At 43.5% G+C, this 26,575-nt stretch overlaps 1 protein-coding gene and 1 long non-coding RNA gene across 3 annotated transcripts in view; both read left to right on the forward strand.

Annotated features, from left to right (window-relative positions):
* The window catches only part of shank3a (SH3 and multiple ankyrin repeat domains 3a), a 383,230-nt gene that overhangs the window by 264,404 nt on the left and 92,251 nt on the right, over positions 1–26,575 (forward strand). For both annotated transcript variants that reach the window (XM_029758638.1, XM_029758640.1), the window contains 2 exons: positions 3,221–3,337; positions 25,993–26,070. In XM_029758638.1, coding sequence (XP_029614498.1) covers positions 3,221–3,337; positions 25,993–26,070 — 195 coding nt within the window. The remainder of the gene's footprint in view (positions 1–3,220; positions 3,338–25,992; positions 26,071–26,575) is intronic.
* Positions 14,679–16,679, forward strand: LOC115197267 (uncharacterized). Its single transcript, XR_003878985.1, has 3 exons — positions 14,679–14,837; positions 15,350–15,405; positions 15,600–16,679. It is a non-coding gene; the product is annotated as an uncharacterized LOC115197267 (long non-coding RNA).

Genomic DNA, 26,575 nt, shown 5'->3' on the forward strand with positions numbered 1-26,575 from the left:
AACGTGACATATTTTGAATCCATGTCTTGTGACTCTCGAATTTGTATAGCGCCTCCTAATCATCACACATAACACAGCCACCACTGCTATGATCCTCTTTTACCACTTCACCAAATCTTTCCCAAACATTAGGCTACTGTTCTAACCCTGCGACCTCAAATCTGCGACCCCACCATGTAAAAAAAGTTATGTAATCAACGGCCAATGTTTACTTTTTTAATTTGGGCTATGACAGTCTATTACAAATCAGTCTGACAGTATTTTTGACAGTATTTCAATCTGCATACAGTAGGTTTTGAAATAATGTTGTATGATCTTCTGTGTAGAAAAGAACATCATCATTGATTGTTATTTTCCCACCAGTCTGATTTAGTGCCTGGTCTTGTCCACAAACAGTATGCAAGTACGTGTTCCTGAGAGCCTTATCTTTCAGTGATGGGGTCATAATATTTTGTAATTTAAATCATTCAAAAGATAGAGACACATTTGTAGGAAGAAACATAAGCCGCTCTGTTAATTACAACCGCATCTAGCAGCTACCGGTTCTATCAACCACCCCATCTCGCGAAGCCATTTTCAAACCACATGGGTTTGCGAACCCTAGATTGAGAAACTCTGAGTTAGGCCCTAAAGTTTAGGCTTACGCACTAATGGCAGATACAAATAATGAAAGAAAACCTTGTTTTCTCTTTATTGAACCCGCCCTTCATCCACACAATATTTCATGTCCCTAAACCCACCCACCCCACGGATATAACCGTGGGGATTGCAGGTTATGAGTCAACCTGCTCATCACTAACACACACACACACAAACACACACACACACACACACACACACACACACACACACACACACACACACACACACATGGATACAGACGCAAACACACACACACACACGGATACACACACACTGATACACACACACTGATACACACACACGGATACACACACACACACACACACACACACACACACACACACACACACACACACACACACACACACACACACACACACACACACACACACACACACACACACACACACATACACATACAGAGAGAGACTGTTCTTCCCAGACATAGACACTACTGTAGATCCAGACTGACATTTTGAGGAAACCTTCCGTTGATTAGGAAGAAAATGTAGTGGAAGAGCAAAGAGGGACAAGTACAGTATTCATTTCCTAATTTGATGGGGCACAAAAGCACTGCAGACTTCATAAGGTTTTAAATGGAGGGAACAGGAGTACCACTACAGGGCTTGATAAAACTCTGCAGACCCTGTCATTATATAAACCATAAAGGACTGGAGCACTAGAACTCAGTCAACAGTACTGTGTCCACAGTGCTCTAATGTTCCCACCACTCTCTTTCTACTCTCCTCTCCACACCAGCATGTCTGGGGACATTTACATTTTACATTTAAGTCATTTAGCAGACATCCATGGTAATCCCCCCACCTGCTTGCCCTGTTCTTCCCTGCTACCATCTTCACAGCACAGCCACCACAGAACTCAATGCAGGGTTAGCCTGGAGGCTAGGAGACCTACAGTATAATCAGGCTAAACCAGGTGTTCCCAAACGTTTTTGGCGTGCGACCCCATTTTGATATCCAAGCATTGTCATGACCCCTCCATGTAAAAAAAGTGATGTAATCAACGGCCAATGTTTACTGTTTTAATTGGGGCTATGACAGTCTATAACAAATCAGTCTGAAAGTACTTTTACAGTAGGCTATCTCAATCTGAAGGAAGGATGGTTTGAAGTGACTGAAATGGATCAGAAAGGTATTAGGAAGTTCGAAACATCATCAGGCAATACTTTTTGTATGATCTTCTGTGTAGAAAAAAACATCATCATTGATGATGTTCTTTTTTCCCCAGTCTGATTTAGAGCCCGTTCTATGCATGTTCTATGTTCTATGTTCTATGCATTAAAGAGGGTAACAGAAAACCAGTGGTGGAAAAAGTTGTCAAACATGAGTAAAAGTAAAGATAACTTTGTAGAAAATGGCTCAAGTAAAAGTAAAAGTCTAAAAATATTTGGTTTTAAATATACTTAAGTATCAAAAGTAAATTGAATTGCAAAAATATACTTAAGTATCAAAAGTAAAGGTATAAATAATTTCAAATTCCTTATATTAAGCAAAACAAGAACATCGTTCTTGTTTTTTAAATTTATGGATAGCCAGGGGCACACTCCAACACTCAGACATAATTTACAAACTAAGCATTTGTGTTTAGTGAGTCCTCCAAATCAGAGGCAGTAGGGATGACCAGGGATGTTCTCTTGATAAGTGAGTGAATTGGACCACTTTCCTGTCCTGCTAAGCATTGAAAATGTAACGAGTACTTTTGGGTGTCAGGGGAAAAGTATGGAGTTAAAACTACATTATTTTTCTTTGGGAATGTAGTGAAGTAAAAGTAAAAGTAGTCAAAAATATAAATAGTAAAGTAAAGTACAGATACCTAAAAAAATGACTTAATTAGTGTTTTTCCTTAAGTACTTTACACCACTGCAGAAAATACATATACATAGTGTGCCTGAGAGTCTTATCTTTCAGTGAGGGGTCGTAATATTTTGTAGCTTAAACCGTTCAAAAGATAGAGACACATTTGTAGGAAGAAAACAGAGACTGCTTTTCCGAGTTTCTCTCGTGACCCCAAATTTAAATCTGGTGACCCCACATGGAGTCGCGACCCCTAGTTTGGGATACGCTGGACTGAACTGACGGCTGCTGGTAAAAGAAAGAGAGAAGATGCCAAAGGAGTGTGCGAGAAAGAGTGTGTATTTTGAGAGGGGAACTCTCACCCAGTTTGAATGGGGTGAAGAGAAAGCCAGCACTAAAACTGGACCTGCAGGCCCTCCATTACTATACTCCAGAGCCCTCCATTACTATACTCCAATCAGTTACCTTCCCTCTCCCCCCATTGCATTAGTATTCATTGTGTGTGTGTGTGTGTGTGTGTGTGTGTGTGTGTGTGTGTGTGTGTGTGTGTGTGTGTGTGTGTGTGTGTGTGTGTGTGTGTGTGTGTGTGTGTGTGCGTGATAGAGACAAGACAAAACAGAGAGGGAACAACAATTATAGTGCATGTGGGGGAGAGAAACAGAGAAACTAAACTGTCTTTCTCCAATATCACACAGTGTATGATATCTCAATCACCCAAAATACCTCAATAACCCAAACTGGCATCCATGTGTCTCCACATACAGGCATGCCGTCATGGTCATGTTCAGCACTTGGAGCACCTGCTGTTTTACGGAGCCGACATGACTGCTCAGAACGCCTCTGGAAACACTGCCCTTCACGTCTGTGCCCTCTACAACCAGGTAACACACTGTATGGTGAATGTCGGCGGGTATGGGTGTGTGTGTGGGTAAGTAGTGGTGTAGAGGAGTTTGATAAATGTGTGTGTGTGTGAGTGCGTCCGTGTGTTAAAGCTGCGATCTGAAACGTTGCTATCACTTACTCTGTCAATATGTCCACTCAGGCAGTGTCTTGCTGCTTGAAGGCTTCTGAGTGGACAGACTGGCAAATTGAATGTAACTGATCACAACAACAAAAATAATAACTGTAGTCCGTTCGGTTAGCAGAATTTTTTTTGTGACATTACAGAAACTTTTGAAAAACTAGATGATTACTTGTAGGATTACTAGTAAATTAAAATCAAATCAAATTTTATTTGTCACGTGCCGAGTACAACCGTGTAAATATATTACTTACAAGCCCTTAACCAACAATGCAGTTTTAAGAAAATAGAGTGATAGAGTTATAAATAGAGAAAATATTTACTAAATAACTAGTAAAAAATGTAATTGAAAAAGAACACAAAAAAACCAATAACAAGGCTATATACAGGGGGTACCAGTACCGAGTCAGTGTGCGGGGCTACAGGTTAGAGGTAATTTGTACATGTAGGTAGGGGTAATGTGACTATGCATAGATAATAAACAGCGAGTATCAGCAGTGTAGGGGAGGGGGGGGGTTGTCAATGCAAATAGTCTGAGTGGCCATTTGATAAATTCTTCAGCAGTCTTATGGCTTGGGGGTAGAAGCTGAAGGAACCTTTTGGACCTAGACTTGGTGCTCCGGTACCGCTTGCCGTGTGGTAGCAGAGAGAAGAAGTCACCCTATGACTTGGGTGACTGGAGTCTTTGATACTTTTTTTTGCCTTCTTCTGACACCGCCTAGTACATAGGCCCTGGATGGCAGAAAGCTTGGTCCCAGTGATATACTGGGCCATACGCACTACCCTCTGTAGCATCTTACTGATGCTGAGCAGTTGCCATACCAGGTGGTGATGCAACCATCAGGATGCTCTCGATGGTGCAGCTGTAGAACCTTTTGAGGATCTGGGGACCCATGCCAAATATTTTCAGTCTCCTGAGGGGAAAAAGGAATTATCGTGCCCTCTTCACAACTTTCTTGGTGTATTTGGACCATGATAGTTTGTTGGTGATGTGGATACCAAGGAACTTGAACCTCTCAACCTGCTCCACTACAGCCCCGTCGATGTGAATTGGGGCCTGTTCGGCCCTCCTTTTCCTGTAGTCTATGATCATCTCCTTTGTCTCGCTCATATTGATGGAGAGGTTGTTGTCCTGGCAGCACACTGCCAAGTCTCTGACCTCCTCCCTATAGACTGTCTCATCATTGTTGGTGATCAGGCCAATCATCGTTCTGTAGTCAGCAAACTTAATGATGGTGTTGGAGTTGTGCTTGGCCATGCAGTCGTGGGTGAACAGGGAGTACAGGAGGGGACTAAGCACACACACCTGAGGGGCCCGGGTGTTGAGGTCAGCTTGGCAGATGTGTTGTTGCCTACCCTTACCATCAGGAGGCGGCCCGTCAGGAAGTCCTGGATCCAATTGCAGAGGGAGGTGTTTAGTCCCAGGGTCCTTAGCTTAGTGATGAACTTTGTTGGCACTACAGTGTTGAACGCTGAGCTGTAGTCAATGAACATTACCCTCACATAGGTGTTCCTTTTGTCCAGGTGGGAAGGGGCAGTGTGGAGTGCGATTGAGATTGCGTGGATCTGTTGGTGTGGTATGCAAATTGTAGTGGGTCTAGTGTTTCTGGGATGATGTTGTTGATGTGAGCCATGACCAGCCTTTCAAAGCACTTCACGACGTGAGTGCTATGAGGCGGTAGTCATTTAGGTAGGTTGCTTTCACTTTCTTGGGCACAGGAACTATGATGGTCTGTTTGAAACATGTAGTTATTACAGACTCGGTCAAGGAGAAGTTGAAAATGTCAGTAAAGACACTTCGCAATTGGTTCACGCATGCTCTGAGTTCACATCCTGGTAATACGCCTGGCCCCTCGGCCTTGGGAATGTTGACCTGTTTTAAGGTCTTGCTCACATTGGCTACAGAGAGCATGATCACACCGGAACAGCTGGTGCTCTCATGCATGCTTCAGTTTTGCTTGCCCCGAAGCGAGCATAAAAGGTATTTAGCCCGTCTGGTAGGCTCGCCTCACTAGGCAGCTCGCGTCTGGGTTTCCCTTTGTGGTCTGTAATAGTTTGCAAGCCCTGCCACATCTGACGAGCGTCAGAGCTGGTGTAGTAGGATTCATTCTTAGTCTTGTATTGATGCTTTGCTTGTTTGATTGTTCGTCTGAGGGCATAGCGGGATTTCTTATACGCGTCCAGATTAGTGTCCCGCTCCATGAAAGCGGCAGCTCTAGCCTTTAGCTCGATGCGGATGTTGCCTGTAATCCATGGCTTCTGTTTGGGGTATGTACGTACGGTCACTGTGGGGACGACGTCATCGATGCACTTATTGATGAAGCCGGTGACTGAGGTGGTATATTCCTCAATGCCATTGGATGAATCCCAGAACATATTCCAGTCTGTGCTAGCAAAACAGTCCTGTAGCGTAGCATCCACGTCATCTGACCACTTCCGTATTGAGCCTGTCACTGGTACTTCCTGCTTTAGTTTTTGCTTGTAAGCAGGAATCAGGAGGATAGAATTATGGTCAGATTTGCCAACTGGAGAGTGAGGGAGAGCTTTGTACGCGTCTCTGTGTGTGGAGTAAAGGTGGTCTAGAGTTGTTCTTCCTCTGGTTGCACATGTGACATGCTGTTAGAAATTAGGTAAAACTGATTTAAGTTTGCCTGCGTTAAAGTCTAGGAGCACCGCTTCTGGATGAGCATTTTCTTGTTTGCTTATGGCCTTATACAGCTTATTGAGTGTGTTCTTAGTGCCAGCGTCGGTTTGTGGTGGTAAATAGACGGCTATGAAATTTATAGATGAAAACTCTCTTGGTAGATAGAGTGGTCTACAGCTTATCATGAGGTATTCCACCTCAGGCGAGCAATATTTTCTTATTTTCTTCATGTGAATGATGGGGATTTGGGCCTTGTCTGGGAGCAAAATTATATCCTTCACGTCTGACTCATTAAAGAAAAAATCTTCATCCAGTTCAAGGTGAGTAATCGCTGTCCTGATATCCAGAAGCTCTTTTCGGTCATAAGAGATGTTAGCATGAACAGTATGTACAAAATAAGTTACAAACAATGCAAAAAAAACACACAAAATAGCACAATTCGTTAGGAACCCGTAAAACGGCGGCCATCCCCTCCGGCGCCATTCTTCTTATCCAGAAAGGTTGTTTGCGGACAAAATACTTTGACACCTTTCTGTTTCCTCAATGACATGTAAATCTGCATTGAAAAAAGGTGCACATTTGAGTTTGTTCACACCTGAGTGAGTCTGACCACAAGTAAGCAATGAGCTCAATCAGTTCTCCATGACAACAAAAATATAAACAACAAAGTAGGCTAATATACTTTGGTCTTTGGGTTATGTTTAGGTAAAAAAAAAAATCCAAGTCCTATTCTTAAAAATCATAGGGGTATTTTATCAATTTTAATGACTGGAAATCTGACAGACTTCTGTTTTTATTGTAAAGATATAGCCTAATTGTTTTATTATCTGTATTGAAGTAGAAAGCAATAGGTTAGAAGCCTACATAACCCATAAAGTAAAATGCAACATCCATTTATCGGCAGCTATGTAAACTCTAACATTGATTTATCCTGCAATAGATGTCGTTCATTTGGTAATATTCATTTTTGTCTTCTTCTAATACCTCTTAAGGGGAAAGTAATCCAAAAGTAACTGAAAGTAATCCGATTACGTTACAGAGTTTGGAGTCATCCAACAGGTATGTTACTGGTTACAATTTTGGACTGGTAATTAGTAACTGTAACAGATTACATTTAGAAAGTAACCTACCCAACCCTGGTAGCGAGCAAGTGAGAGATAAGATTGATAAGATCAAGTGAGAGAATGAGACATCGGGTGCTGGGATTGGGGACTGAGGCTTAAGTGACTCATTGAAAAGCCATGGCTCAGGTGCTGAGAGCCGAGTGCTACAGAGTTGTGGGGTTGTTTCCCACATGGGCCACATCTACTGAATATGGCTTTGTATAAAAATGTGTTGCTAAGATTTCTGTCTGTGAAATGTACATACACACTGACACAGACGTGCACGCTAACCTGTTTCCAAGGCTCTAGAACACTGAGTGTACATGCACACAAAAGTATGTCTGAGGGGGGTTAGAGCATGAGAATATCAATACTTAATTTAGAGTACTGTTTGTAACACATCCACTACTGCCTGAAGAGGGAGGGAAGGGGGGATGAGCAATGAAGGGAAAAAAGGAGAGAGGAAAAAAAGAGGGATAACTTTTGTTTTGGTTTTAGGGAGGTAGACTATTGACAGGTGCATTTAAGACATAAAAGGGACTTAGGGCTTAAACAACCAGGAATAAAATGTCATAAAGTGGCATATTTTAGGTGATGCAAATGGTAGCCTTAAAGAACACAGATTTTAACTTCTGAGCCATGCCAATGAAAATTCATGGTCAAATGAACAATTTGGGGGGAAATGTTTTGCTCCTCCCGTCATAGACCCTGTCTCTGCGGTGTCCTATTGTCAGACAGGTTTCATCCCTCCAGTGTTTAGAGATCCAGGAGGCCACCGCTGGGCAGATCGATCACAGCGACAGAGCTTCTGAGTGGGGCTTAAGGGACTGAACATGGGGGGCGTCTGCATGATGATCCATGAATCAACAGAGAGACACACATTCAGTGACAGAGATCCATATGAGAGAGATGAAGAGGGAAAGGATATGGAGTGAGAAAGACAGTTAGTGGGATAAAGAGTAAAGGAAAGGAGAGAACCAAATAAAGGAGACAGGGAAGAAAACATTTGGATAAAAGAGAAGTATATGACAGACCGCTTCCAGATTGATGTATCAATAAAGAGACAGTCAGTGAGAAGTAGACTGGTTAATGAGCAGAGAAGACTGGTTAATGAACAGAGTAGACTGGTTAATGAGCAGAGAAGACTGGTTAATGAACAGAGTAGACTGGTTAATGAACAGAATAGACTGGTTAATGAACAGAGTAGACTGGTTAATGACACCACTAGAGAGTGGATGGTCGATGGAACAGTGGGGTGTGGGAGGCCAGTGGGGGGGTCCCCCTCAGTGTTTAAGGGAGTGATGGAGCAGAGACACAACAAACTTAGAATGGGATAACAGGGACACAGATGTTAACCTCTGAATCATGCAAATTAAAGTGGAGCCTATGGGATAATAATGTTGACAGAAATCTATGAGTTTGTATTTTGAATTTCGTGGTCACTAATTGAGATTTGTTGTTGCAAGTAGATTCACAAATATGTAATTTCTTTTTGCAAACTTTTCATCATGTGTGAAAAATGTAACAACGGTCGAAAACTTGTAACTTGACATTTGAATACATTCAATAAGATTTGCAAGCATAATTTATTTTCAGAATTATTAGAAGTCCATTAACTACTATGAATTTTTGGCTGCGAATCACTTGCAGATTTTTTTAGCGGCGCACGCTTGGAGTTCTGCTGTCACGTTACCAAGAGATTCATAATAAAGTTTTAGACATTTGTAGAAAGCGATTTGCAAGTAAACAATAGGTTTGAGCAGCTCTGGGGGCAGGACCGTTTACTCCTGACCAATCAGCCAAAACCACAGCCGCATACTGCTGCAACCATGGCTGGAGGGTCCATCAATCAAATTTTAGGAAGTAGCTTGAAAACAAAGAGAAGTCATTTCTACAAAGTAACGATGTTACTTACTGTCGTAAATGAGCCTATACAATATAACCTGATGACTCCTCCAGTCCCCAGACAGAACTCTGGAAACACTGACACAAGAGAGATCAAGAAGAAGCGGAAGAAGAACAGGAAGAGGCCTCAACCGCAAGCAGCTAGAGAGCAGCAAAACATACTCAAGGGCAGGGGGGAAGTGACAGGTACAGGTAAACTGTATACAGATGTTCCTCTGCCGGAGGGCCATCTTATATGGCGACACCCCCTTCAAACTCAAGCCCTGGGATGGAGCTGGTGGAGTTGCTTGATGGCACGTGGGCTATGGAGCAGATGACACCACGGAATGTCGTCACATATGAAGGAAACAATGTGTTACCGAACGCTGTGTAGACATCACATGTAAAGGAGAATATGTATTTTGTGTACCTTTGCTTAGATGTCACGTGTAAGGGGTAGGGTGTGTCGTGTGGCTGTAGTCAAGGGAGTTATGGGCTTGGGCAAAACTGTATAAATACCAATGTAAAAGATCAGGAAAGGAGATTTGGGGGAAGACAGATCAGGACCTGATTGATCGATAAGAGACATTACCGTGCAGCCGTATTCATCGACCTGGCTAAGGCTTTCGACTCTGTCAATCACAACATTCTTATTGGCAGACTCAACAGCCTTGGTTTCTCAAATGATTGCCTTGCTTGGTTCATCAACTACTTCTCCGATAGAGTTCAGTATGTCAAATCGGAGGGCCTGTTGTCCGGACCTCTGGCAGTCTCAATGGGGGTGCCACAGGGTTCAATTCTCGGGCCAACTCTCTTCTCTGTGAACATCAATGATGTCGCTCTCGCTGCTGGTGATTCTTTGATCCACCTATACGCAGACGACACCATTGTGTATACTTCTCGCCCTTCTTTGGATACTGTGTTAACTAACCTCCAGATGAGCTTCAATGCCATACAACTCTCCTTCCGTGGCCTCCAACTGCTCTTAAATGCTAGTAAAACTAAATGCATGCTCTTCAACCGATTGCTGCCCGCACCTGCCCGCCCGTCCAGCATCACTTCTCTGAACGGTTCTGACTTAGAATATGTGGACAACTACAAATACCTAGGTGTCTGGTTAGACTGTAAACTCTCCTTCCAGACTCGCATTAAACATCTCCAATCCAAAATTAAATCGAGAATCGGCTTCCTATTTCGCATCAAAGCATCCTTCACTCATGCTACCAAACATACCCTCATAAAACTGACCATCCTACCGATCCTCGACTTCGGCAATGTCATTTACAAAATAGCCTCCAACACTCTACTCAACAAATTGGACGCAGTCTATAACAGTGCCATCCGTTTTGTCACCAAAGTCCCATATAATACTCACCACTGCGACCTGTATGATCTCGTTGGCTGGCCCTCGCTTCATACTCGTCGCCAAACCCACTGGCTCCAGGTCATCTACAAGTCTCTGCTAGGTAAAGCCCGCGCGTTATCTCAGCTCACTGGTCACCATAGCAGCACCCACCCGTAGCACGCGCTCCAGCAGGTATATCTCACTGGTCACCCCCAAAGCCAATTCTTCCTTTGGCCGCCTCTCCTTCCAGTTCTCTGCTGCCAATGACTGGAACGAACTGCAAAAATCTCTGAAGCTGGAGACTCTTACCTCCCTCACTAGCTTTAAGCACCAGCTGTCAGAGCAGCTCACAGATCACTGCACCTGTACATAGCTCATCTGTAAATAGCCCATCCAATCTACCTCATCCCCATACTGTATTTATTTATTTATCTTGCTCCTTTGCACCCAAGTATCTCAACTTGCACATTCATCTTCTGCACATCCGACCATTCCAGTGTTTAATTGCTATATTGTAATTACTTTGCCACCATGGCCAATTTATTGCCTTACCTCTCTTATCCTACCTCATTTGCACATGCTGTATATAGATTTTTCTACTGTATTATTGATTGTATGTTTGTTTAATAGAAGCTTCTGCATTATAATTGCTATATAACAATCTATAAAATCCATCAGTTGTGAAGCTGTGGAACCAAAAGAGAAGTGTTACTGGTTTTCATTAACTATACTAAACAAAAATATAAAGTGTTGTTCCCATGTTTCATGAGCTGAAATAAAAGATCCCAGAAATTGTCCATACACACAAAAAGCGTATTTCCCTGAAATCGTGTGCACAAATTTGTTTACATCCCTGTTAGTGAGCATTTCTCATTTTACAAGATAATCCATCAACCTGACAGGTGTGGCATATCAAGAAGCTGAATAAACAGCATTACATAGGTGCACCTTGTGCAGGGGAAAAATGGCCACTTTAAAATGTGCAGTTTTATCACACAACACAATGCCACAGATGTCTCAAGTTTTGAGGGAGTGTGCAATTGGCATGCTGATTGCAGTCCATTAATTGGCATGCTGAATGCAGTGTTAATTTCTTTACAGTTAGCCGCCTCCGGCATCGTTTTAGAGAATTTGGTGTTACGTCCAACCCGGCCTCACAACCGCAGACCTCGTGTAACCACGCCAGCCCAGGACCTCCACATCCGGCTTCTTCCCCTGCGGGATTGTCGGAGACCAGCCACCCGGACAGCTGATGAAACTGTGGACCATTTCTGTCTGTATTAAAGCCCTTTTGTGGGGAAAACTCATTTTGATTGGATTGGCCTGGCTCCCCAGTGGGTGGGCCTATTGGAGGCCCGTGGCCAAACCATATTGTGGGCTCGAGTAGGAAAACAAAGGGAGCTTGAGGGGAACTATGTAAAAGCACGCTAAAGGAGCACTGGGTGTCTATAGTTTGTCTTCTACCGAGATGAAATGCTGAACCACTGCTTTCAGTTAAGAGTTCATCTTTATTAATTCATTTTAACTGAAACCCTATACCCGGTCAATTAGATAGGGAGGACCAGGAGTTTATGAGATTTTGGTGCACTTATAATAAATGGTTTAACCCCATCTTGGAACGTGTCTTGCGTGAACTCTGAGAAATCACACAGTAAGAGCCACACCACGTAGTAAAATGGTACAGAGCGGACTATGAATAAACAATGGATTGCTTGTTGGTGTTGTACGCAAAAATAGCCCCCACTGACGTGTAGTATACCGTGTCACAAACTACCCCTGAAGTGTAATCAGTAGGAAGGAGTGAGCTAACCTCTGTGGCAAGCAGGGATAGACCAAGAGGGGTGACCCGGTTGATAAAGTGGAGCTCAGGGTAGGAAAAAACAGGGAAGTCGCCTCCCCGGGAAAGAGGCTCATTCAGCGGGATAATCCAGGCATAAAACGTGCAGTGGGAGTTGACCCACCCTGTGAGGTAAAGAGAAAGGGAAGGGAAAGGGAAAGGGGGATTCTAGTCAGTTGTACAACTAAATGCATTCAACTGAAATGTGTCAGAAGATCCACAAGCAAAGACTACCCTCGCGTGAATGAACTAGTAGGTCCGTCAGGGAGACGGCCCATACTAGTCACCTCGACATTACTTCTCCGTGCAAAGTACTAGAATAAAACTACTTGAAGGTAATCATCTATTTTATATGTGTACATCCATTTTTGGGATTAAAGGCATGACAGTAGTTTAACATGTCAAATATAATGGTACATTTCAGACGAAATTGACAGCAGCTAATGTTAGCTACTGTACTTAACTAGCTTTACTATCAACTGGCTAGCTTCATCAGGCAGCTTTAGATGCAAGGGGAAACAAATATAATATTTGCTACTTAACCATCTGATTGATAAAGTTGAGATAAATGCCATTTGCTAGCTAGCTAGCTAAATTTAAACTTGTTGTTGGAGTTTATTCACAACAATTGATATAACTAGATCCACACATGTTATTCCCTATAATGCAGAATTTTAAGCATGTAACTTGGGAAGCTCATTCAATAATACAGACGTGGGTGATTTCTGTCCCAGGGGACTGAACTGTGTTAAATTTTGTTCTCCAATTTCAGATCACAGTAGTTGAATGAGGTGTTAGTTAAGTACTGTAACAAAAACCTGTGGCTATCATGACTTCAATTTACTTAATACAGGTACCATGTAATTTTGTTAATCTATGCAGGTTTGTCATCTGATTTCCAGGACCCTGACAGAGATACGGGCCTTCGGAAGGTATTCAGACCCCTTGACTTTTTCCACATTTTGTTACTTATTCTAAAATTGATTAAATTGCTTTTTTACCTCATCAATCTACACACAATACTCCATGAAGACAAACCAAAACAGATTTTTTGAATTTTTTGCTAATAAAAAAAAAAACGAACTGAAATATGACATTTATATAAGTATTCAAAACCTTCTCTCAGTACTTTGTTGAAACACCTTTTGCAGTGATTACAGCATCGAGTCTTCTTGGGTTTCTCCCATTCTTCTCAGCAGATGCTCTCAAGCTCTGTCAGATTTGCTGCACAGCTAGTTTCAGTTCTCTCCAGAGATGTTCGATCGGGTTCAAGTCCAGGCTCTGGCTGGGCCACTCAAGGACATTCAGAGACTTGTGCCGAAGCCACTCCTGCAATGTCTTGGCTGTGTACTTAGGGTTGTTGTCCTGTTGGAAGGTGAACCTTCGCCCCAGTCTGAGGTCCTGAGCGCTTTGAAGCAGGTTTTCATCAAGGATCTCTCTGTACTTTGCTCCGTTCATCTTTCCTTCGATCCTGACTTGTCTCCTAGTCCCTGCCGCTGAAAAACATCCCCACAGCATGATGCTGCCACCGACATGCTTCACTGTAAAGATGGTGCCAGGTTTCCTCCACACGTGACCCTTGGCATTCAGGCCAAAGAGTTCAATCTGGTTTCATCAGACCAGAGAATCCTGTTTCTCATGGTCTGGAGACTCTTTAGGTGCCTTTTGGCAAACTTCAAGCGGGCTGTCATGTGCCTTTTACTGAAGAGTGGCTGAAGAGTGGCTTTACTGAAGAGTGCTGCATAGATAGATGGTTGTCCTTCTGAAAAGTTCTCCCATCTCCACAGAGGAACTCTGGAGCTCTGTCAGAGTGACCATTGGGTTCTTGGTCACCTACCTGACCAAGGCCCATCTTCCCCGATTACTCAGTTTGGCTGGTCGGCCAGCTCTAGGAAGAGTCTTGGTGGTTCCAAACTTCTTCCATTTAAGAATGATGGAGGCCACTGTGTTCTTGGGGACAGTTAATGCTGCTGCTGTTTTTTGTTCCCTTCCCCAGATCTGTGCCGTGACACAATCCTGTCTCGGAGCTCTACGGACAATTCCTTCAACCTCATGGCTTGGTTTTTGCTCTGACACGCACTGTCAACTGTTGGACCTTATATAGACAGGTGTGTGCCTTTCCAAATAATGTCCAATGAATTGAATTTACCACAGGTGGACTCCAATCAAGTTGTAGAAACATCTCAAGGATGATCAATGGAAACAGGATGCACCTGAGCTCAACTTTGAGTCTTATAGCAAAGGCTCTGAATACTTATGTATTTTAAAGTTTTACTGTGTTTTATTTTTAATACATTTGCTAAAATGTCAAACAACCTGTTTTCGCTTTGTCAATATGGGGTATTGTGTGTAGATTGCTAAGGAAAATATTTCATTTAATCCATTTAAAATAAGGCTGTAACGTAACAAAATGTTTAAAAAGTCAAGGGTTCTGAATAATTTCCGAATGCACTGTAGATACAACCATAGTCCAAGGCAGGAAATGTCCATACATCCACATTGAGGCCTGCTACAGGCAGGAACATGGAGCACTCCATGTCAGTGTCAGTAAGTAATGCATTTTTTATTTAAATATATATAATACTCCACTCATAGTGGAGAAGCCCTATGCACCATAAACCTGTCTACTCCTGGAGTAACTCACTGTCATAGAGATTTATTAGAGGATTTGGCAGGAGGCCCTGTGCCAATGGGAGGTCAGGGGTGAGGGCTTAGGGGGAGTGAGAGTGAAGTTAGACATGAAGATTCAACTTGAACCACAGAGTAAGAATACCTTCAAACCAAAATATATGTCCAGCATAGCTGTTTGGTCAGGAAAAACACTGTTCCACATTTTTAATTGGTTGAAGGATAGTCTTTGCATGTTTTCTGAAGTACAGGCCAACACAACCCTCTCCCCCAACACACACTTCCCTTTGAAAGCCATTGAGTTGCTATGTCTTTTACGCATCCCTGTCTGACTGGAAGGCACCCCTATAGTCCTCAATAATGAACAATGGATTCAGAACCTCTTTCAATTGCATTCAGTACCTCTATTAATCTCTCTACATGTGTTACAGAGAGAATATTCCAGAGCCTTCTGACCAACTACCGGAGATCTCTCCAAAACAGATAAGTAAGCTCTGCTGGTGGTAATATACTTTATGCACTATGTAAACCTCATTCACTATGGCTGAGTGTCTGTGTGATGACATGTAGCATATTATCCAGGGCCATTGGTTGGATTTTCTGTACTCACTCCAAAACTCATGCTATTTCCTCTCACTATAAGTCTCCAGACAAACTAACGCGTCCATCCCCCTATCACAGGGTGAGTCTGCTGGGCCATGGAACTCTAGAGCAGCACATAAAAAAACCTGCCCACCTGTTGCCACCTATCAGCAGACAGTTCCCTGAGGAAGGATGCAACTCTCAAGGACAATGAACAAATTTGGTGGATGATCACCAAACGGAATAAAGTTTTGTATAAACTACTCATGTTTGTTTTTTAAAAGTTGTAGCGAAACAATACATTTTTCATAGCCTGTTTTTCACATTTTTACTAACTACTATGCTAACTTAAACATCAAACAACATGCAGACTTTCTCCATCAAGAAAACACCTGGTGCTTATGACTCCAAAAGGTCTGAAATCAATGCAATTCTCATGTCCAGGGTGAATACATTTTGATTCATGTATATAAGACATCACACAGGTGTACCAACTACAATATATATCCCAGACAAACCTGAAGAATAGGACAAATAGACAAGTGAATATAAGTCTGCTCTTGTGTCTGTAACAATTTGTATGAATGAGTGGTAACATAAGATACATGTTGACGTGTTAAATGGCTACGATACACTGACAAGGAGACTCTTGCTGGAGTGTCAGGTAAGGTACCACTGAAGGCCCTAGAATTCAGTCAGGCATCTGGAAGCAGATGTCACCATCCAGGCCCATGCCACAGCATGCAGAGGCCTGATTGGGAGATGACAATAAATACATTATGTACCTTTCATCACTAAAGCCGTGTTAGCATTTACTGCACATGTTGCTAAACAATCCAACCATTTTGTTATTGATATAAATGGGAAATTCACATACAATGAAGTTCATGAGCATTGACTGTAATACCTCTAGGCTCCTGTGGTTGTCTGGCAGCATTTCTGCTTTCTAGTTATCTTACTCCCTCTCCACCTGAAATGCAATAACCACAAAAATATGAATAACAATAAACCTAGTCAGTCAGTAATTTGTCTAACTTGGCTAAATTAAAAGCACTAATGTAAATGTGCACAAGTCTACTCAGCCAAATTATACCAAAACAATACAGCCTATTTGTAGGAGGGGCATATTCCAGTCACCAATTAATCAATAAACAGGCATCTGGAATTAAGTTTTCAAAAGTCAATAACAAGTCTTTAAAATATAGCTAGCAAATATATATATATATATTATTTTTTTCTAGAAACCTAACATTATTAACTAAATTGATGATGTTGAGAATTTTTCCCATAGCAGTTTAAATTTAACTTAGCTAACGTTAGCTAGCTACATGTTGACAGCTATATAATTAAGCAATAAGGCCAGAGGGGGTGTGGTATATGGGCAATATACCACGGCTAAGGGATGTTCTTAGGCACGACACAAGGCAGAGTGCTAGGACACAGCCCTTAGCTGTCACGCCCTGACCGGGTGAACTCGGGTGTTTTGGGTCAGGGTGGTTTATGTTGGGTGGTTTTCCTGTGTTTGTTTTCTGTTTTGCGTTGGAGCCTTGTGTTGGCTCTATTGGGGAGTATTTCTATGTTGGTTTCTGTCTTCCCAATCAGAGACAGCTGTCGCTAGTTGTCTCTGATTGGGATCTCATTTAAGTTCATTTTCCCCCACGCTGTTCGTGGGGAATTGTATTTGCATTGCTATTCGTAGCCTGTGAAGCTGTTCGTTCATGGTATCGTTTATTGTTTTGCTGGTTCACCGTTCTAATAAAAATGATGATGAACCAAACCTCCGCTGCGCCTTGGTCCCTCTATAACGACGAACGTTACAGAATTCCCCACCGAACCAGGACCAAGCAGCGGGAGGAAAAGGAGCGCGAGAGATGGGCTCGCGAGGGAAAGGAGTTCTGGACCTGGGAGGAGATCATGTCGGGGAAAGGACCCTGGCGGACGGACTCCCAGGTCGAGGAGGAAAAGCCAGCCGGTAGACGGAGTCGCAGGCGGCGGTCGAGGAGGCCCGGAAAACAGCCCCAAGAAAATTTTTGGGGGGGGCTAATGGGGTGGTCCGGTAGGGCAGAGGAAGAGCCCAGACCACTGCTCTCGTGGGGGATGACGGCGGAGGAAGAGACGAGGATGAGGCAGTTGATTGAGGACCTGCAGAGGGAAGATCTGGAGGAGGAGCCCTGGTATGCGGAGTTGCGCGCTGTGTCGCCAGTGCGCCCGCACAGCCCAGTGCGTCCGGTGGACAGACCCAGCACATGCCGTGCTAAGATGGGAATCCAGCCGGGACGAGTGGCTAAACCAGCTCCACGCTACAGGTCACCTATACGTGTTCACAGTCCTGTCTGGCCCGTCCCTGCTCCCCGCACCAAGCCCACGGTGCGTGTCCACAGTCCTGTCCGGCCCGTCCCTGCTCCCCGCTCCAGGCCACGGGAAGCGGAGTTGCGCGGTGTGTCGCCAGTGCGCCCGCACAGCCCGGTACGTCCGGTGGACATGCCCAGCACATGCCGTGCTAGGATGGGCATCCAGCCAGGACGAGTGGCTAAACCGGCTCCACGCTTCAGGGCACCAGTACGTGTTCACAGTCCTGTCTGGCCCGTCCCTGCTCCCCGCACCAGGTTAGTGGTGCGTGTCCCCAGTCCTGTCCGGCCCGTTCCTGCTCCCCGCACCAGGTTAGTGGTGCGTGTCCCCAGTCCTGTCCGGCCCGTCCCTGCTCCCCGCACCAGGTTAGTGGTGCGTGTCCCCAGTCCTGTCCGGCCCGTTCCTGCTCCCCGCACCAGGTTAGTGGTGCGTGTCCCCAGTCCTGTCCGGCCCGTCCCTGCTCCCCGCACCAAGTCAGTGGTGCGTGTCCCCAGTCCTGTCCGGCCCGTCCCTGCTCCCCGCACCAGGTTAGTGGTGCGTGTCCCCAGTCCTGTCCGGCCCGTCCCTGCTCCCCGCACCAGGTTAGTGGTGCGTGTCCCCAGTCCTGTCCGGCCCGTTCCTGCTCCCCGCACCAGGTTAGTGGTGCGTGTCCCCAGTCCTGTCCGGCCCGTTCCTGCTCCCCGCACCAGGTTAGTGGTGCGTGTCCCCAGTCCTGTCCGGCCCGTCCCTGCTCCCCGCACCAAGTCAGTGGTGCGTGTCCCCAGTCCTGTCCGGCCCGTCCCTGCTGCCCGCACCAAACCAGTGGTGCGTGTTCCCAGTCCGGCACGGCCCGGGTCCGGTCCACCGGTGCCCAATTATGTTCCGGGCGACGGCTCCGCTCCAGAGCCTGGGCATGCCGCTCCACAGTGGTCCAGTCCGGGCCAGAGGGGTAGGGCTAAGGTGGAGGCGGGGGGGAGAACACGCCCGGGGCCAGAGCCTCCACCGAGGGTGAGGCGCCCACCCGGATTCCCCCCCTAATAGACTTAAGTTTGGTGCGCCGGGAGTACGCACCGTTGAGGGGGGGGTACTGTCACGCCCTGACCGGGTGAACTCGGGTGTTTTGGGTCAGGGTGGTTTATGTTGGGTGGTTTTCCTGTGTTTGTTTTCTGTTTTGCGTTGGAGCCTTGTGTTGGCTCTATTGGGGAGTATTTCTATGTTGGTTTCTGTCTTCCCAATCAGAGACAGCTGTCGCTAGTTGTCTCTGATTGGGATCTCATTTAAGTTCATTTTCCCCCACGCTGTTCGTGGGGAATTGTATTTGCATTGCTATTCGTAGCCTGTGAAGCTGTTCGTTCATGGTATCGTTTATTGTTTTGCTGGTTCACCGTTCTAATAAAAATGATGATGAACCAAACCTCCGCTGCGCCTTGGTCCCTCTATAACGACGAACGTTACATTAGCTGTGGTATATTGGCCATATATTACAAACCCCTGAGGTGCCTTATTGCTATTATAAACTGGTTACCAATGTAATTATAACAGTAAAAATAATTGTTTTGTCATACCCATGGTATACCATGGCTTTCAGCCAATCAGCATTCAGGGCTCGAACCACCCAGTTTATAATCTCAGTGCAAGAGGCGTCACTGGTTCGATTCCAGGCTGTATCACATCCGGCCTTGATTGGGAGTCCCATAGGGCGGTGCACAATTGGCCCAGCGTCGTCCGGGTTTGGCCGGGGTAGGCCATCATTGTAAATAACTGGCTTGCCTAGTTAAATAAAGGTTAAAATAAATAATTAAAATATATAATGTTATTCAAATCAACTTTATCAATCAGATAGTTAACTAGCAAATATATTTGTTTTCCCCTAGCATCTAAAGCTGCCTGATAAATCTAACGTTAGCCAGTTGATAGTAAAGCTAGGATGAATTTCAGAAGCTAGCTAGCTAAAGTTAACAGTCAATAGATTTCCTCTGAAATGTACCACTTATATTTCACATGATAAACAAATTACTGTCATGCCTTTTCACAAAGCATGTATGTGCACATATGAAAGAGATGATTACCTTCAAGCAGACTGTTTTATTCTAGTACTTTAGGCCGAGTAACGTTAATAATGTTACTTTGTAAAAAATTACTTCTCCTCTTCAAGCTATTTTCTGAGATTTGATTGATCGAACAATCCAGCCAATGGTTGCAGCAATTAGGCGGCTGTGGTTTTGGCTGATTGGTCAGGAGAAAAAAAGGTCCTGCCCCTATTGCTGCTCAAACCAGTATTCATTACTTGCGAATCTCTTTCTACAAATGTACAAAACTTTCTACAATCTTATGACTCTCTTGGTAGTGTGACAAAAATGACAGAACCCGAGCATGGACTTATAAAATAAATGATGCTTGCAAATCTTATTGAATGTATTCAAATGTGAAGTTACAAGTTTGCGACCGTTGTTAAATTTTTCACACATCATGATACAAGCTTGCGAAATTAAACACGTTTGCAAATCTTACTTCCAACCACAAATCTCAATGTGAGACAACGAAATTCAAAATACAAACTGGTTCTGTCATCATTATTATCCAGGAGCCCAGGTGGAATCAGGCACCTGTCAGACAAGACATGGAGAGGGAACAGATTGGAAATGTGATTGTATCTTACATTCTTTTGATAATGGAACCCTCTATAAAGCTGTTGAATTCTGTATTTAAAACTCAGTCTCCTGAATGATTCATCCATTTAGTAAAATGCAGAGCTTTTAGATTGCTTTTAGCGACGGTACTTTAGGGGAACTCTACTCCTCTGGAGTTGACCTGCTGATGTTCAGTGTATATCATGGTAAAGAAACGTGGAGAGGAAGTCTGCTCGATTCTTAACCTGGTTTCCTGTAATATCACTATGGCTGCAAGCAGGGAGACAGATGTCCCTCTCTATAATTGGTCTCCTGGAGTGTGTGTGTGTGTGTGTGTGTGTGTGTGTGTGTGTGTGTGTGTGTATATGTGTGTATACTGTATGTGTGTGTTGTTGTAAGTTGAGAGGCAGCAGTTGATGCATGGGTTTTCTACTGCCATTCATCTCCCCATTCCAAATAAAAAGAGCATGCACACACACATACACAGACTGAACAACCACTGCCTCTCTTTCTCTCCATCCCATAATTCCCTTCTCTCTGTTTTTCCACTCATCCCTCTCTCCCTGTTCCTGCTTTATCACCCCCTGTCTCTCATGTCTCATCACTGTCAGCCTCCTTCTCTTTAATGGATACTTTCTCATTCCCAGTAGATTATCCTCCTACTGCTAGGGACTCCTTCCTTAGGGAGAACAAAACACACACACACACACACACACACACAGCCCACCTCTATGTGCATTAACCGCCCTAGCTAATTCACTGTCAGAGACTTAATGGGGTCATTAGCTACAGTTTGCTCCTCACCTTTAAGTGTAAAGTAAAAATAAAGGCATTTAAATGCCTTTAAAAGAGGCCACCCCCATTATACGCTATACAGCAGCTTTACAACATGAGAGAGAGAGTACTGTAGACTACTTTATGTCCGAACTCAACCCAGAGTCTCTCAGAGCGTTCAGTCAGCCCACTGACACCCCTATCGGATCACAGCAAAATCACAGTGTACTTGAACAGAGAAGAAAAAAAGCAGGATAAACTGCTTACTATTAAGAAATGCCATAGGTGGAAGGAGTGTTGTGTAGAAACATACCAAAAACTATTGGCAAACAACAAATTCAATCCTTTTTAGAGAACATCCTGGACAAAATGTTTCACTGCAATAGTGAAGGTGTAAATCTGGCAGTAGAAAGCTTAAAGTATATTTGATCTTTCAGCTTCCCTATCAAATCTAAAAATGTCAAGCAGACAACCAAAATAAAATTAACAATGATGACAAATGGTCAAACAGGACAGAAATACACTAAGGAAAAAGAAGGAACAGCATGTCAGAAATCAGCTGAATGTAATGGAAAAATCCATAGAATCAAACCCCTTCTGGGAAAATTAGAACACACTAAACAAAACAACAACATGAAGAGTTATCTATCTCCAATCTTGTTGGCCATTTAACAACAAGCAAACAGCAAACACATATACACAATCAATTACAAATCTTAGAATCAACTAGTATTAGACTACCATAACCCACTGGAGTCTCCAATTACATTTAATGAACTACAGGACAAAATGCAAACTCTCCAACCAAACACCCTGGGATGTTGATTATTTCCTAAACTAAATGATAAAATATATGGACAATTTAAAATTGGCTATACTTAAACTCTTTAACATTATCCTCAGATGTGGCATCTTCCCCAATATTTGTAACCAAGGCCTGATCATCCCAATTCACAAAAGTAGAGATAAATTCGACCCCAATAACTACAGTGGAATATGCGTCAACAGCAACCTCTGTAAAATCCTCTGCATTATCATTAACGGCAGACTCCTACATTCCTACAGACTCCTCAGTGAAAAATATGGCTTATGCAAATGTGAAATGTTTTTTTTACCAAATTACCATACAACAGACCACGTATACACCATGCACAACCTAAATGACAAACAAAACAAAACAAAAACAAAGTCTTCTCATGATTTAGTGATCTCAAAAAAAGCTTTTGACTCAATTTGGCATGAGGGCCTGCTATATAAATGGATGGAAAGCGGTGTTAGGGTAAAAACATATGTCATCATAAAACCAATGTACACAAACAACAACAAGTGTTTGGTTAATAAAATTGGTCGGGACGACGTCCTCGATGCACTTATTGATAAAGCCAGTGACTGATGTGGTGTACTCCTCAATGCCATCGGAAGAATCCCGGAACATATTCCAGTCTGTGCTAGCAAAACAGTCCTGTAGTTTAGCATCTGCTTCATCTGACCACTTTTTTATAGACCGAGTCACTGGTGCTTCCTGCTTTAATTTTATCTTGTAAGCAGGAATCAAAAGGATAGAGTTATGGTCAGATTTGCCAAATGGAGGGCAAGGGAGAGCTTTGTACACCTGTCTGTGTGTGGAGTAAAAGTGGTCTAGAATTTTTTTCCCTCTGGTTGCACATTTAACATGCTGTTAGAAATTTTGTAAAACTGAATTAAGATTCCCTGCATTAAAGTCCCCGGCCACTAGGAGCGCCGCCTCTGGATGAGTGTTTGCTTATGGTGGACTACAACTCATTGAGTGTGGTTTTAGTGCCAGCCTCAGTCTGTAATGGTATGTAGACAGCTACAAAAAATACAGATGAAAACTCTATAGGTAGATATTGTGGTCTACAGCTTATCATGAGATGCTCTACCTCAGGCGAGCAAAACCTTGAGAGTTCCTTAGATATCGTGCACCGGCTGTTGTTTACATAAGTTCATAGGCCCCTGCCCGTGTCTTACCAGAGGCTGCTGTTCTGTTGATAGAGTATAACCCGCCAGCTGTATGTTCTTAATGTCATCGTTCAGCCACGTAAGATATTACAGTTTTTAATGTCCCGTTCGTAGGATATACGTGCTTTCAGTTCGTCCCGTTTATTTTCCAGCGATTGAACGTTAACTAGCAGACTGGAAGGCAAGGGCAGATTAGCCACTCGTTGCCTGATCCTCACAAGGCATCCCGATCTCTTTCCGTGAAACCTGCCTTTCCTTTTCCAGCGAAACAAGGGGATCTGGGCCTGGTCGGGCATCTGTAGTATATCCCTCGCGTCTGACTCATTGAAGAGAACTCCTCGTCCAACTTGAGGGGAATAATCCCAGTTCTGATGTCCATAAACTCTTTTCAGTCATAAGAGACGGTAGCAGCAACATTATGTTCAAAACAAGTTACGAACAATGTGAATAGACAAACAAAATAGCATGGTTGGTTAAGAGCCAATAAGACGGCAGCCCTACCCTCCGGCACCATCTTTTCCATAATCTGTTGCTCCTGTCCCCAACCAAGGACGGCTTACAGCAGCACCTAGATCTTCTGCACAGATTCTGTCACACCTGGGTCTTGACAGAGAATCTTAGTAAAACAATAATAATAGTATTCCAAAAAAGGTCCAGTTGCCAGGACCAAGAATACAAATTCAATCTAGACACTGTTGCCCTGTAGCACACAAAAAAACGATACCTACCCCGGCTTAACATCAAACCCACAGGTAACTTCCACAAAGCTGTGAACGATCTGAGAGTTAAGGCAAGAAGGGCCTTCTACGCCATCAAAATGAACATAAAATTTGACAGTTAGAATCTGGTAAAAAATATTTCAATCAGTTATAGAACCCATTACCCTCTGTAGTTTTGAAGTTAGGGGTCCACTCACTAACCAATAATTCACAAAATGGGACAAACACCCAATTGAGACTCTGCATGCAGAATTCTGAAAAAATATCCTCTGTGTACAACATAAAACCCCAAATAACGCATACAGAGCAGCGTTTGGCCGATACCCGCTAATTTGCCAGCTGGTTTTGGGGCTCAGTTCACAAACACAAACAAACCCCACAGAGCCCCAGGACAGCAACACAATTGGACCCAACCAAATCGTGAGAAAACAACAAGATAATTATTTGACACATTAGAAAGATTCAACCAAAAAACAGAGCAAACTGGAATGTTATCTGGCCATAAACAGAAAGTATGCAGTGGCAAAATACCTGACCACTGTGACTGACACAAAATGAAGGATATTCTTGACTATGTACAGAGTAAGCATAGCCTTGCTATCGATAGAGGCCGCCATAGGCAGACCTGGGTCTCGAGAGAAGACAGGCTATGTACCCAGTGCCCACAAAACGAGGTGGAAACTGAGCTGCACTTCCTATCCTCCTGCTAATTGTATGACCATATAAGCGACACATATTTCACACAGACCGACAAAGAATTTAGAAACATGCCAAATATTGACAAACTCCCATATCTGTTAGGCGAAGTGTGGCAGTGTGCAGTCACAGCAGCAAGATGTGTGGCCTGTTGTCACAAGAAAAGGACAACCAGTGGAGCACAAACACCATTGTAAATACAACCTATATTTATCTGTTTATTTATTTCTTTTCTCTTGCCATTCATACTTCAGCTATTTGCACATTGTTAAAACACTGTACATAGCCAATAACATGACATTTAAAATGCCTTTATTCCCTTGAACATTTTGTGAGTGTAATGTTTACTGTTCATTTCTGATAGTTTTTTTTACTGTTTGTTGTTTTTCATTTGCTTTGGAAATGTAAACATAGAGTATGTTTCCAATGCCATTAAAGCACCTTTGAATTGAATTGAAAATTGAGAGAGAGAGAGAGAGAGAGAGAGAGAGAGAGAAAGAGAGAGAGTACTGTACAAGCGTCTAGTGATTAGCTAAGCTAACAGCCGGAAGGGTTGCTAGCATTAGCATGAAGTGATTATAGAGCTATTATAGGAAAGGCACTGCATTATTGAACCGCCTGGTTAGTTAAACAAAGATGTGTGGATTCCTCATGTCTCTCTGCTTACCTTAAAAAAACACACAATAAACTCAAAAGGTTCCTATGAGATCAGTGTAATATGAACAGAAATGTGCGTTCCTGTGAGTGTATATACAGTATGACTCAAAAGGCTCCAGGAAGAGAGCAGCCACAAGTTTGGTTAAGGTCAATCATAGCGCTGTTAATTCTATTCATACCCTGCAAACACGTCGCCCTTCCCCTTAACCCACGGACCACTCCTGAGAGAGGGAGAGGACTATACATGTACACACAGCCCCAATGATATAGCCTAATTACACACACATTCACCCAGCAACATACATGTTATGTAGGCTATGAATGGAGGGAGAGAGGAGGGAAGAGGAGGGTAATGGAAAGACATTTCTGAGAGGGAGAGAAGGGACGAGGAAGGCTCTAGCATTAAAGGATGAATGGAGAGAGGAAGTGAGGCTCTCTTTCTCTCTCTCTCTGGTCAGTGTAATTATCAGACAGCTCTGTTGGGACCAATTTAGAGAACAGAGCTGGCACTCACTGGAGCCTCATATATATTCGGTGTGTGTGTGTGTGTTTCTGTGTGTGTGCACGTGCACGTGCACGGTTGTGCATGTGTGCTTGTTCGTGTGTGTTCTGATGAATTTAACATCCATATGCAACCAAAATACCAACATTTCACAACTGATCTAACTTGTCTAACAAAGTATCCAATTCTCTCTCTTTCTCTTTCAGGATAGCTGTACCAGAGTTTTACTGTTTCGGGGAGCGAATAAAGAGATCAAGAACTACAACAGCCAGACAGCCTTTCAGGTGAGACACACCATCCATCAGCTGGCCTCTATCAGACATTACATTCTAGTTATACCGTAACCATATGCCATGAGGACAACTTTATGTGACTTAATATGGAAAAAGTTTTTGCAACTCTTGGAGGTCAAGGAAGCCCAACATTATATTTATATTTGTTCTGTGATAACTAAATGACATAAAGGCAACTCCACTTGAACACTGTTTCTGTACTCTGGCCTGCCTCTGTGGCAAGCTGTGTGATTAAGCTTGTGACAAATTGACATTAACACAGATTTCCTCAATACATCAATGTTCATTTGTTTGTACACAGGGCTATCTGGCACCACACACCGCCAGCACATTCACATGTACACGTGCACGCATTCACATGCACACACTCACACAGTGCCAGAAATCAGAAACACACACTGCTGTCAGACATCTGTTACAATCAGCCTTTTAATGAAGGGATACCGATGTGTGAAATATTAATCAGAGAGCGAGAGAAAGAGAGAGAAAGAGAGAG

This window comes from Salmo trutta, chromosome 7 (genome assembly GCF_901001165.1).
Source record: "Salmo trutta chromosome 7, fSalTru1.1, whole genome shotgun sequence".
NCBI classification, from domain to species: domain Eukaryota; kingdom Metazoa; phylum Chordata; class Actinopteri; order Salmoniformes; family Salmonidae; genus Salmo; species Salmo trutta.